Source organism: Tamandua tetradactyla, chromosome 7 (genome assembly GCF_023851605.1).
Source record: "Tamandua tetradactyla isolate mTamTet1 chromosome 7, mTamTet1.pri, whole genome shotgun sequence".
Taxonomy (NCBI): domain Eukaryota; kingdom Metazoa; phylum Chordata; class Mammalia; order Pilosa; family Myrmecophagidae; genus Tamandua; species Tamandua tetradactyla.
The window spans coordinates 98,692,050-98,705,795 of NC_135333.1; the positions used below are offsets into that span (position 1 = coordinate 98,692,050).

Sequence of the window (13,746 nt, forward strand, 5' to 3'; positions counted from 1 at the left end):
ACCTAAGACAATTTAAATTCAAAGGGGAAAAAAAACATCAAAACAAAGAATACATAAAACATTCCTCATCTAAATGCAAAGATACAAAGATTGCATTCTTATCGATATCCTAATAAATTTAAGAATAAATTTAAAGATTCAGAATAAATCTGGTCACAATCAATTTGCCTACACTCGCTGTACCCATCAGTGGATGGTGCCCAGGTTCCTTTTCACTAGTTGCTTGGCCATCCCTGCAGCGCTGGGCTGTTTCCCATTAGGGTCTCAGAGAAATGGATCTCTGCACACCAAAACTGCCCTAAGTTCAGGCTGAACTTTAATGGGGTAGGATGTTCCAGAGCCTGCCACCAGACTCACTAAAGTTGGAAGCCCTTCTCTTCACCTGGTGTCAGGTAATGATTATGTCTAAATTACTTCAGCCCTGGCAGCCCTAGGAAAGATATAAGACTTTGAAGTGAGCAAAGCATTTATATACCCAAATCATGCTGTTTCTTTGTTGAGTTTAGCAACCGTGATCAATTATACACAAAAGATACGCTAAGGTTCACTAAAACAGAATATTTAATCAAGCTAAATAATATTTTAAAAGTGAACTTTAAATGTATCTGTACATAAAATATTATTTTTGTGCTATAAAAACATTTAAAATCGTTAAAAATAAAATGAATACTCAAGGCAATATTCTCTGAATAAAATTTCCCTAGAAAAAGCTTAAAAGCTTTATCAGAATAGTTTCACAACAGCTACCACTTCTTTCATCTATTCTGTGCTACATTAAATAACTGTCCTAATAGAGGAACTTATTTTTAGCCTCTAAGCTAAGAACTTAATCTTATTTACTTGCTCTTTTTACTTATTCTTTCCTTTAAAAAAAATAATTTTGGTGGTTTTACTTACTAAGCATAGCCTTTGGAAAGTTTAAAATATTAATCTTAAAGTAATAGCTCATATAAAGTGTGAAGAAAATGCACAAGAACATGTCCCAAGGTGGTAGATAATACAACCTGGGAAGCAATGCTCAAGAATTAAAAGTAGCCTGCAAAGGTATACATATTATCTCATTTTCCCTTGGATAGTATATGTCTTAAAATGCTAAGCTGCAATCAGTTTAACTATTTTAGGAAAGAATAAATCTATTTCATTTATACTTTTTTTGCTAAGGAAATGTTCAGCAATTAGCTTGATACTGTATCACCTACAAAGGTGATACATCCTTTGCTGAACACACACACTAAAGTGCATATATTATGCTGCTTTGAAGGCCTTTCAAAATGGTTCACATGTAAAGATATTTGTTGAATTCTAAGCACCCTACAAACGTAAAGAAATATAATAATGTTGACACAATATTAAATGAGGCACTCCATGGCTTTTATCAAACACTTTCTCATATTTCAAACAAATTCTCATATTAATTTCTGGGTCTCCATTCTCACAGATATTTTGTACTGAAAACAAAATGAATATAAGTACTGTTCCTTTGTCAGTCCTAACAGAAGTTTATAATTTACATTTATTATGTGCTTATTTATTTAACATCTATCTTCCTCTCTAGACCGTAAACTTCATGAAGGCAGGGACCATGTCAGCTTAGCTCAGCATTACATCACTCACATCCAGGACCTGGCACCTAACAATGTGTTGTAAGTGTTTGTTGAATTAATAAATCCATGTAACTGTGCATAAGCACCTCACTTCATACATGCATATGTCTCAAGCCTAGTTATATTGGAATGGAATGTCACAATTTGAAGGATGGATAAAGTTGCACAGAAGACAGCATAGCTCTGAAGTGAGAAGAAAGTACCTATGGGAATACCACTAAAGCAATCCTCTAATTGGAGAGGAATCAAGTAACTCATAGCAGGTTTGTTGGTATGAGTGTTGTTAAATCAGTTTGTTATAGAAAAATGAATTTGAGGAAAACTAGGAACCATCCTAATGAGAATCTTTATGACACACACACATAATTTCATGTGACGTACTGAATACTTCTCTGAGATCACTTACAATATACTAGGGCTGCTGATCTTCTATCATTACACAATTCAACTTGAAAATTTAGAAAGTCATCTCATTAAAAAGCCAGCACTATCCACTCAAACAGTGCTACCCTTGTGGTTTAGAGCTAGGAAGGAGAATGTGTTCGGCCATAGGAATAGGAAAGGCAAGCACTAGACACTGTTTTGCTCTTCTCCTTGATCTCATGTCCCATCAGCTCTCTCCATTCCATCCCCTATGTGATTTTTCTTTCTCAATACTACTCTTGCAGCATACAATTTTCTGTACTATTGGTTCATACACTACAAGTTCCAAACCCAAATCCCCTTTTATTCAAGTTTAGAGCTATACACAACCATCTTATTCTGAACACTGACCCAGCCCACTTCCCCACACACTACAAGTAATACCCAGTTTAACAAATGTTGCCTTTCCTTTATTCATTAAGTTGTTAATTTATATATTAAGTTGCTAACTTATATATATTGTAAGTTGTTCATGCCACTATCTGAAGCAGAAAAATCATTAGTTCCTAACTTTAGGACTTTTTTATTACTTTATTATTAATTTACCTTTACACATCACTTTTAAGACATATGACTCTAAAATATAAGTTGATATTTAGTAACCATTGTACCACCAATATTCAAGATTTCTCAATAAACTCTGACAAACTGATACCTAAGTAACTATCTAAACAGCAATGGAAGATATCTAAGTTTCCATATCAATATATACACTGAATCAGAATCTTGGAGCCAGAAGGAACGTTATCGATCATGAGGTTTATCCCCTTCATTTGAGAACCAAAAAAGAAACTGTGGCCTGGGAAAGTTAATTGAGTTAAGGGGACTAGAATGAGCGTCCTGACTCCCAGGCCAGTGATCTAGATCCCGCACCAAAGTCCAGTCCACAGACTGGGAAGCACCAGTATCACCAGAAGCTTGTTAGAAATGAAGACTCTTAAGCTCCACCTCAGTCCTACAGAATCAGAATTTTCATTTTGGCAAGATCCCCAGACAATCTGCATGCACATTTACGTTTCAGAGGCACTCTCAAGATACCAAACTGCTCTGCTTTTGCTATCTTTTAGGGATCATATAAAATTTAGAAGACTTGGAGGAAAAATCTGAGATGATGATATGGTAGCCCATGACAAACTCTGGGATTTGTCCTATGACTGATTGTTAAAGAGTGCTTTGAAAACCAAAAAAAAAAAAAAAAATTTAGAAGTAAACTCAATTTACTAAATATACTTAAAAGGACTTGAATATTTCAAGGTGGGAAAATCTTTCCGTACACCCTAATTTAACTATAAATCTTATTTTGACTTTTCAAAATTGAAGACATTTCAGAATTTCACTGCCTTATTTTAAATTCAATGATAAACATAATGTCCCAAATGTTTACTAATTAGGTGAGGTTTGGTGTGACCTACAGACAATTAAAATTATATTCTAATTATAGAATACTTTAAAGAAGTTATAGAATTATGGAATATAATTATAGAATATAATTTATAAAATAGTTAAAATATATATAATTTTACATTTCCTAATATTTAAAGTAAAATATTAATTAACTAATTGTTACTCAGTAAGGTTCTCAAAGGGCTTATTTTAAGTAAGAGAGAAAACTTTGAAAGTGGTGTGTCTAAATACTATAATATTATTCTGAAAATGGTTTTTTCTCTTAATTTTGACTCTATAATCTAAAGATTTGCTTAGAAAAACTGATGAAAAGATATTCTTATAAGAAGTAGAAATCTACTAGATCTATAAATAACCACAATTTCAAATCAGCAAAATACAAATTTGTATTATATACGGAGTTCAGAAATGTGCTTCTAAATTTTGCTTAAGTTTCAAAGAAGGAAAAGGAAAATATCCTAATTCTGATGTTTCTTTCAAATACATTTTAAAATGCAAAAACGTTTTTCTAAATCAACATTGAGAAAACCTTTTAAATCTTATCTATAGTAAGGCCACGGTTTCCTTTTGCTTTATTGCCATTTTAATGCTGCTTTCCCACCGAAGTTATCCCAAGTAAGGAAGGAGAGAGAAGAGAGAGGGCCACAAAATAACAATCCCCACCCAATTCATAATTCCCAGTCTGCTCACAAGTTTCTGAAAGATAGGAAATTATCGACGTTTTTGTAATAAGTCAAATGGTAAGTTTTGGTGGTCATTTTTAGCTTTAAAAAAAATGTAAGTCACTATCAAAATTATGTTAGTTTTTTCTGAAAACACATAAAATTGCCTAAATTTTAATTCACATAACAAGTGAGGTTTTTATTCTTAAAAAGTAATGGTTTGTTGCTGACATTATGTTTATAAAATCATTATTATTTTCAGGAGCACCCAGTTAATTGAGTCTGAAACAATCTATAATTATATAACACATTTTTTTGTGAATGGCAACTAAGTATTTAAATGACATTTTAATTAAAAACCTGGAAAATATTCAAACCTTCTTTCTTCTCGACTGCTTTCCTCAAGTTTCTGTAGCCTTCCAAATCACGAGGCACAGTATTGGAAGGACAAGCCAATGAAGGACAAACCAGACAGTAAAAAGTGAAAGTGATAAGAAGGTAAAAATGATACATGAGCTTGAAGATTTTAAAATAAATGTTAAAAGATATCATCAAAGGACAATACACAGTAAAAAGGCAATACATTTTGTATGAGTAAAAGTAAGTAGAAAAACAAGCAGTATTATATCTAAGAAGAGTATACAGCCTATCAGTTCAAATTATTCAGCAGTAAAATGTACAATCTTTGTTTATATAAGTTGATAAGTAGTAGGAGTTTTAAAATCTGAAATAAATTTTCTTAGCTTCCCCCCCAAAAGATAGTTTTCATTAATATCCTTTTTCCTTTTAAACCTTTTCAAAAGATGTTTTAATGGCATCATTCAAAGAACTTCAAAAAGTAATGCCTTTATACCATAATATGAAAATACCACTAACACTATATACTAGAACACTACTTTTTAAAAACTTGCTTTCTACTTTAATATACTATATGTAAACATCAATATAAAAACAGAAATCCTACTTCAAAATTATACATGAAATGGTATAACAGGCAGATGAATATGGTTTGTTTAATCAAAAATCAAATCTCATTGCACTGGGATTAAACGTTTTACTTTATTTATTAAGTAAAAACTACCTACCAAAAGGACAAATCAAAGGCAAGGGTGGCAATAATATAGGAAATGCAGTACTTTCCAATAGAAAGATTGTTTTTTTGAGCAGAAATGTATAAGAAAAACTATAAATCTGCAGTGTGGACTTTGAAATATTCAATATACAAACTTGGGGATCTTTAGTCAATGGAATGTACTGATACCAATATTCGCTATATGGAAGAAAGGACAGATATATTAGGCTCTATTAAGTGTAATAGCAATCTTGATACAATGCACTTCTGCCCAGAATTCCAAAAGTACTTTTCAAAATTATTAACGTTTTAAAATGAAGAGATTGAGTCCAAGGTAGGAATTATTTCATCCAGCCAGTTCTCATTTTCATTTTACAACGTATCTGCTCACATGTAATTTTTGTTGTTTGTTGGTCTGTGAATGTTTTCATTTACTGAAATCAGTTTACATTTACTGCAATTAGAAGAAGAGACTAGCAATCTCTGGGAAATAATCTATAAGAGTGATATTCACCAGGGATGAAAAAGCTCAGTATAGTTGCTGGAAAAAAAAAAAGTAAAGTTAATGGCTAAAAAACCAGTATGTTTCTAGACTTTCAATCCCAAGCCACTAAATACAAAATAAAGTGCAGTCCGATGGATGTGTGAGGTTTTTTAATATTACAAGTCATTTAAAGCTAGATATCCAAAAATTGGGATTTAATATATGAATGGTAAATTTTCTTTATCCATAAAGCAAATAGAAAAAACTTGTATGCTGTCTAGGCTTATACCAATGATACTGAGCTACAATGGCTCAAAGGATATGACTTTATGAAAAGAGCCAAAATTTTTTATTTTCAGTATGAAAAATTTTTATCTTACACAAGAAAGCTATATAAAATGTATAGCTAGCTGACATGAGCTGATAAGTAGACACTACTTTAAAACTTTAGATGCTATGTTGGTTTGAAACTGTTGTGCACCCCAGAAAAGCCATGCTTTCAATCTTCCTTCAATATAGCTGGGTGGGATCTTTTTTATTGTTTCCATGGAGATGTAACCTACCCAGTTGTGGGTGGTAACTTTTGATTAGATGGTTTCCATGGAGATGTGTCTTCACCCATTCAAGGTGGGGCTGCTTACTGCAACCCTTTAAGAGGGAACCATTTTGGATAAAGCTCAGTGCTAACAGAGTCCACACAGCCAGAGACCTTTGGAAATGTGGAACGAAAGCAGCCCTGGGGAAGCCTTATGAAATGAGAAGAGAAAGTTGGCAGACTTTGCCATGTGCCCTCCCAGCTGAGAGAGAAACCCCGAACTTCATCTGCCCTTTCTTTGGAGTTAAGGTTATCCTTCTTTGGATGCCTTAATTTGGACATTTTCAAGGCCTTAGAACTGTCATCTTGCAACTTAATAAATTCCCTCTTTAAAAGCTGTTCTGTTTTAAGTATACTGCATCTTGACAGCTTACAAACGAAAACAATTGCCTCCCTAATTGCCTCTAAAAACGTTGCAATCAATAGTTCAAAAAGATAGTGGGTGAGGCAGAGGAGGAAACTAATAATAAACTCTCCATAACCTAGAGGAGTTCAGTTTTATTTCTTTTAATTCTATTACAAGGCTTCTTACATAGGGAAAAAGAGAGAAAGAGTGATTACAACAAATCTTGCCAATGATTCTAACATTTATGTAACTAAAAAAGAAGCAATGTGTCTATCTAATTATTCAGAGACAGATAACCCAGGGAGGTCATCCATGATCCATGATGCTCCTTTATTTTCTTACTCTCTACACCTTTGGGTTATTTAACAGCTAATCAGAAAATAAGGACAGAAAGGTAGAAGAGCAAACCTTAAAGCTCCACATATAAGCTACTGGTTGTAGAGCTGACAAAGATTTAGATGCAGAAGAGGTTGAAATTTGGTACAAAACAGGATTTGTGGCAACCTCCTTAAACACAAGGGTAGTTTCTGACTTACATATATGACTCAGCTGCCACTCTTCTACCAACTCTTACATTGTCAGAGGCCCTGTAGCATGACAACTAAAAATCAACACCAGCACAAAACAAAGTAAATGAAAACACATAGTGTTTCTAAAGAATGTGTGGTTTTGGTGGGAAGGAAAGGAAGCAGCCATGAAAGATGGGTGAGTTTACGAGAGCTAAACTGAAAGGTAAAGCCCCAGATAGGTTTCGTAAATCTCAGCAAAAAGGTGGGGAGGTGGACAGAGGCAAGAAGTGGCTATTCCGTATACTGCTTGATTTTTTTTTTTTTCATTAGGTTATGCTGCAGGATTTTGTCATTTAGATTAATGTCAATCTCTTTTCAAAATTGCAAACATCCCTAGAAAGGAAGCTTATTCGTTTCAGTCATTTTCATTGGTAAAGTTCCTTTAGTCAGATGGTTTTGTCCCCATCATCTAAGTGTTTTGAAAAAAAAAAAAGGTATGAATTTAAGGAGATAAGAGAAGAAGATAGATAATTTTAAAATTGGGAGTACATTGGGACAGGGCAAAATTACAGGACAACTGCACCGCATCGGGAGGCACTGATCAAAGTATCAGGGAACACCTCAGGAGACGGCGACAAGAATGTCTAAGAGAAATTCACTTTTTTTTCTTCCTGAAAGGCTGGCCTACACCCATGATAGGGAAGGAAGGTTTCTTTCCTCCTTTTTGCCTTTTCTTACTCCCTTTTGAATTGCCTTTTTCTATTCTCTCCTGAATTTCTCATCCCTAAAATTATAAAATGGATAAAGATTATTTCAGTGAGTAAACTAGAAATCCTAGTCACCATGTATTTATTTGCAACAATTTCTAAAGAAAAATTAGTCCCAAGTTCTAAACAATTAATTTTTAATTGAACTAGTTGGATGTGTACAGTTGGTGAGGCAGAAGCAAGTTTTGCAATGCCCTCTCTGATAAATAAAATAGATAAAATGAAGCATGCATTACAGCTCAACCAGAATCAATGCATTCAGACAGGAGCTATTGCCTCCAGGAAATTACTATAGAAAACTGAATGCTAAGTTTAGTGAAGCTATTGTCATTCTAAACACTTGTGGAACTCTGTAGTTTGCTAGTTTCAACGTGCAGCAAACCCTTTGACTAAGGAGACCTTATCTACATTTGAAAAATTCATAATTGAAATCAAAGTATTCTGCTAAAAATTACTGGAATCTAAGCATGATGAACAAAATGTTTTATCAAGCTGAGTAAAAAACTACAGATTTTCATTTTTTAATGCAAAACGTTTGCCTAGTCTGTAGTAAAACAAATTATATGTATTATATATACATAGCAACAAATTCATAAACTGGCTCTAAAGACTTTTATAGTTATAGTCTATAGTATACAGTTTCCATTTTGTAAAGATACAGTACAGCATGTTTGTGAAAATGGTTTATAAAGCATTTTTTATGAAGCATTCATTTTTAGGAAGTATTCATTTGTTTTTTCTCATTCTAAGCTTTTTCACTTCTTATCTAGGCTTGTTCTTTTCTCAAAAAATTTTTTATCTCAAAAATTTTTTTTAGGAGATAATTTATTTTCTTAACTTAGATTGTTACATTTGAATACAGTTGTTTGGTGAGTTCTTCTTAGTAGAAATAACTATAATTATTTTTATCATAACAATTATTATAGCTACCATTATTTATGAAATAGTCATAATTTTTTACTTTGAAATAACTTGTTTTAATTAAAATGATAAAGAGTCTATAATAATGCAATAAGAATAAATTTTAATTAATTTTTTTTTCTTTAGTACTGCTTATCAGTCAAAAATGCTTACAGCACTGTATTATTATACAAAATAACCTGAATCAAAGGTATTAATTTGGGGTACCAGTCACCATTATAAAAATGTCAAAAACAGCCTCTGGATTTCTACTGGGATCTCTATTTACTTCTCATTATTCACATCACACAGCTGATTAAGGTAACATCTCTAAATTTAACTTCAAAGCAATGAGCAGATTCAGTTCATGACCTTGAAAATTATACCCTTTCTTATACTTACTTATTATTCATGAACATAAAGGACCTAAACCTTTAAAAACAAGTCATATCTCTTGACATTTTGACCAGCTACAGAATTGAATTTTACAAGTAAATGATGTTATGTGCAAAATCTCACATTAATTAAGGCAGTATGTTGAACAATACTAATCACAACTTTTTCTGAGATCATTATTTCAGTAATAATTGCCCTCCATAAGGGGAGAGCTAATCATTAAGCATTTCTTAGTGCTGCCATAATCAGCCATCCATGAAAAACACCTACTAAGACTTTAATATCTTAAGCATGCAATTACAATTGCAATGCCTCCTAAGCATAGATGTGTAACTCCATGTTTAAATTATTTTAATCATTTCTTTTAATTCAAGGACACATAGCAGACTTCTATCAACTGACTGTTCAAGGAAAACATGCCTGGTTGCCTAAATAAATTTCTAAATAAACTGAGCAAAAGCAGCAGGTATATTAAATACCAACTACAATTCTACAATGCTTTACCCCTGTGGCAAATAAGATGGCTCTGCTTCCTTTTGAATATCTAGCCAAAAATGCTTAAATTTAATTTGGCTGGCATGTTCAAAATAGTCTCAGTTAGTAATTTGACTGCACCATAGACTCAACACATCAACATATAAAGAATTTGTGAATATATAACCACGCATATATTTTCATATATGAAATATATGAGGAAAATTCTCATCTTCTTCTTTGCACCCAGGTGATTTCAAAGGGAGCTATTCAGATGCAAGGAAGAGAAAGCCTAGAAGAGTGCTGAGTAACTCCTTGTTGGAAGATTCAGAAAGCCTCAAACAACAGAAACAACTTCCACATAACTAAGTTAGAAGCCCAGCAGAAAATGCTGAAGAGGCCAAATGGTATTAAATGACATTCTGATGGATTAGTTTAGCCTTTAGTTAAACTAATTCAGACAGGAATTAGAAGATTCATGAGACTGCTTAATTGCATTAGAAAATGGCAGGGGGAGAGGGAGAAAACACTGATTAGCAATGAAACAGCAAGCTTTGCAGAAAACAAGATGAATGGAATGCAAAAGCAGCTATATGAAGAAATATTCAATACTTTCTATGGGTAATTTTACCCTTTAATAGCCTGAATAAAATTCATCACTATTATTTCAATTAAACTGATTTTTCTTACATACAAAAAAAGATAAACCTTTAAACAATGTAGAGTTGTAACTGTGTGCTGATTTAAATAATTTATTTCATTTACTAATATACTTATGAGGCTATGAATACTGATTCTAATTGCAACTTAAAATATCCTTAAAAGGAAGAAAAAAGTAAGGATTTATTAAGTAGAAATTTTATAACACTACCTTTTTTTCTTCTTCTTTTCTTTCCTTTTCAGCTTCTCTAAATCCTTCTTTGCTAGATCTATAATTTCAATTGTCTCTTTGTCCGAGGATAATATAGAAGAAGAGAAAGCTGATGATCCACTGAAATATGGTGATCTTGCTGTGGCTCTTGTCAGGTTTTTCCGAAGGTTCTCATTCACTGCTTCACTTTCTAATAATTTTGCCCTAGTAAGTAAAATATATTTAAACAGGGAACATTTAAAATGAGCTGTTTTGCATGCTAAAAAGTTTTCTGAAATGTATTTCAACATTGCTGCAGGCAGTCACAAATACTAATTTTTAGTATATTTTTATAATTCCCTGAATGAATAATTATCAACCTAGTACTTCAATGCACAAAATACTACATCTTCAGGTGTCAGTGATAATTAGGTTACTTCAATTCTAGACAGTGTGCATCACTTGCCCTTGCTCTGTAAGCCCATTATTTAAACATAAAATACACAAGCAGCATGGTTCCCTTCTTTCACTTCATCATTCGTCATGCAATAACAGCATTTCCAAAACTTTGCAAGGAATAGTTAGTCTACCTTGCCCCTAACTAGCTAGCAGACATCTGGCTCCTGAATATGGCATGGAAAAAGACAATGTCTATAAAGAAACCTAAGTTTGATCATTGAAGATATTCTTTTGTCTGCTCAATCAGACCTAATAAAGACAGGAGAATAATCTATGGACTGTCAGCAATATTAGAGAACACAGATTGATGAGTTCCTAAAAAGGGCAGGATTCTTAGGACTAAAGGGTATTCATAAAGTCCTCTAGGTCAATCCCTTTACTTCTATTTAATTTCAAAAATCAGGATTATTAACTTAAATATAAAGTATTTTCAATGTCAATTTGGCACAAGGATGATTCAAAGAGGGGTATAAGGAGTAAATAATATCTGCCGTATCTGCCTGAATACTATATTACTAGGCACTTTTGCCGTATGTTCAGATATTTCAGAGGAAGATACTGGAATATTTGCAGCTACTAAATTCTGGAAGATACAGTCAGTTCAGTGTTTGTTCATTGTCTACCAATTAATGACATTCTTGATATCAGCTAGAAATAGAGTATTATACATACAATCAGTGAATATATGTTTCAGATCCATGTCTTATACATTTAATGATTTGTTTTATCGTAGATCTTGTATCATATGTGAGTAAAACAACAATTACATTATTTCTGAATGCTTAAGTAGCTGTGTGTAGACTGTGTGTAGTTAATAATTGTTTTAAAGAAAATTCTGAATATAATGCTGTGGTTTTTTTATATCAAGAGGGCAGCCTAAGTATAAAAACTAAGCTTACCTATAAAAACTCAAAGTCAAAATTCACAATTATCAAAAATAGCAAAGTGCAAACAATACTTTATATTTTTCTATATTTTCAATGTCTAGTACAAAGCCTGGATACATAATAAAGTATATAGGGAATGTTATAATTGAATTAAAGTATAATAAATCAGTTAAAACAAGTATGTCCTGTCTTTTAATTGGCTCATTAATATAATAACCTGATAGTTATTTTTTTTAGTTTTGGGGAGAAGGGGAGGATGTTTTTACCTGATTGTAAAAGTTCGCATTTGGCAGAAGCATATTCAATACTTCTTTAATCCTGATGCTGATAAAAGCTGAAAACTTTGGAGCTTACCTCCACAAAGTCCAAGCTACAGTAGCAGAACCTGCTTTTCTGTAGACTTTGTAAAGATAACTTCTCTCTTTCCCTCTGGCTTTCTCTCTCTCTCTTCTCTTCCCACTCACTCATCCACCCACTTGGTGTGAAATGCTGCATTTTACTTAATAGGAGACAAAACAGTGAGGGAGGAGGGGATGTGCACAGACTTCCTGGGGAAGAGGTGCATCGAGGGCTTGCATCTCAGCTCTGTCACTCACTGGAGGTTTGGGCCATTAGTCTCTAAAACCCTCCACTCTTTCCTTAATAAAAATGGAGATGAAAATATATACTTCCTTAGGATTGTTAGGAGGATCAGTGATAAAATGAATTTAAAGCTCATTTGACTAGATACTATATTTAACAAATAACTGTTCTCATAAAAAAGTTAGAAGCAATATAATTATATAACAAGAGAATTAGTTAAATAAACCAATTGCAACCACACAATAGTCCTATATGGAGTCATTAAAAAATCATTTTACAAAAATATTTAATAATGATGAAAAATTCTCATAACATGTTACTACATTTCAAAGAACAGATAGCAAAGTATTATGCATTCTGATGTCAATTTTGCTACAAACTATGTATTGAAAAAATAGTGAAGAATACACAAAAATGTTTATACTAACTCTTAGAATGGTGGGAATATGGGTGATTTAATTTTAGTTTTAGGTTCTCCTATATTTTCAAAAATGTCTGCAAAATTTTAAACCTGAAAAAATACAAGGATTATATTTTTAATTAGTGACTATTACTATTTCACAAACATGACATGTAAATTTATTAAAAAGTGACTACTATTATTTTAAATTAGAATAACACAAAATATAAATATTACAAGGGTTACCATTTCACGTACATTTGCATTAAGTTTAAGAAACTGAAAATAAAAAGACACAAAGTTTTCATGGATATGTGGGATTTAGCAATAAAGACAGAATGTAAGAACTTGGACCTAAAGGATAATAACCCATTAGGCCTTTAAAACGTTTTTCAATTTAAGACCTTTTACATTTTTATTATTTTAGCCTTATAATAATTCTATGAGACTAGCAGGTATTACCTCATTTTTACAGATGAACAAACTGAAGTTCAGAGACATTAAGTGACTTGCCCATGATGAGAAACCTTATTAATAAATAGAAGCTTGAATTTCAATCCTGCTAATCCAACTTGAATCAGGGCTCATTTGTGCTTACCACATATGTAAATTATTTTTATATTGTAAATTATAGTCCTGGGATGCTAGAAGACTACTCCCCAGGGGTGGGAAAAATATAATTAAAGGATGATCAAAGAAAAGTTGGGAAAGTGGAGGAACCTATTAACCTACACCAGGAAAGATCTGATCACTGATGGAACTCAGAATTTATGTGTCATCTCCACTCTTTAAATGGCTTAAAGAATGATCTTGACTCAAGATCTTATGGAAGGAAGACATTAGATGCTGCTTTTCGCCATAAGAAGGGGTGGACATGATTCAGCAGTTTTCCAGGAAACAATGACACCAGTCAAGCCACTTTCCAACAGTAA

The 13,746-nt window shown here is 32.6% G+C and overlaps 1 protein-coding gene across 5 annotated transcripts in view; it reads right to left on the reverse strand.

The window, feature by feature from the left end:
- Positions 1–13,746, reverse strand: part of KIF21A (kinesin family member 21A) — a 159,722-nt gene that overhangs the window by 42,295 nt on the left and 103,681 nt on the right. For all 5 annotated transcript variants that reach the window (XM_077170508.1, XM_077170506.1, XM_077170509.1 and 2 more), the window contains exon 11: positions 10,508–10,711. In XM_077170508.1, coding sequence (XP_077026623.1) covers positions 10,508–10,711 — 204 coding nt within the window. The remainder of the gene's footprint in view (positions 1–10,507; positions 10,712–13,746) is intronic.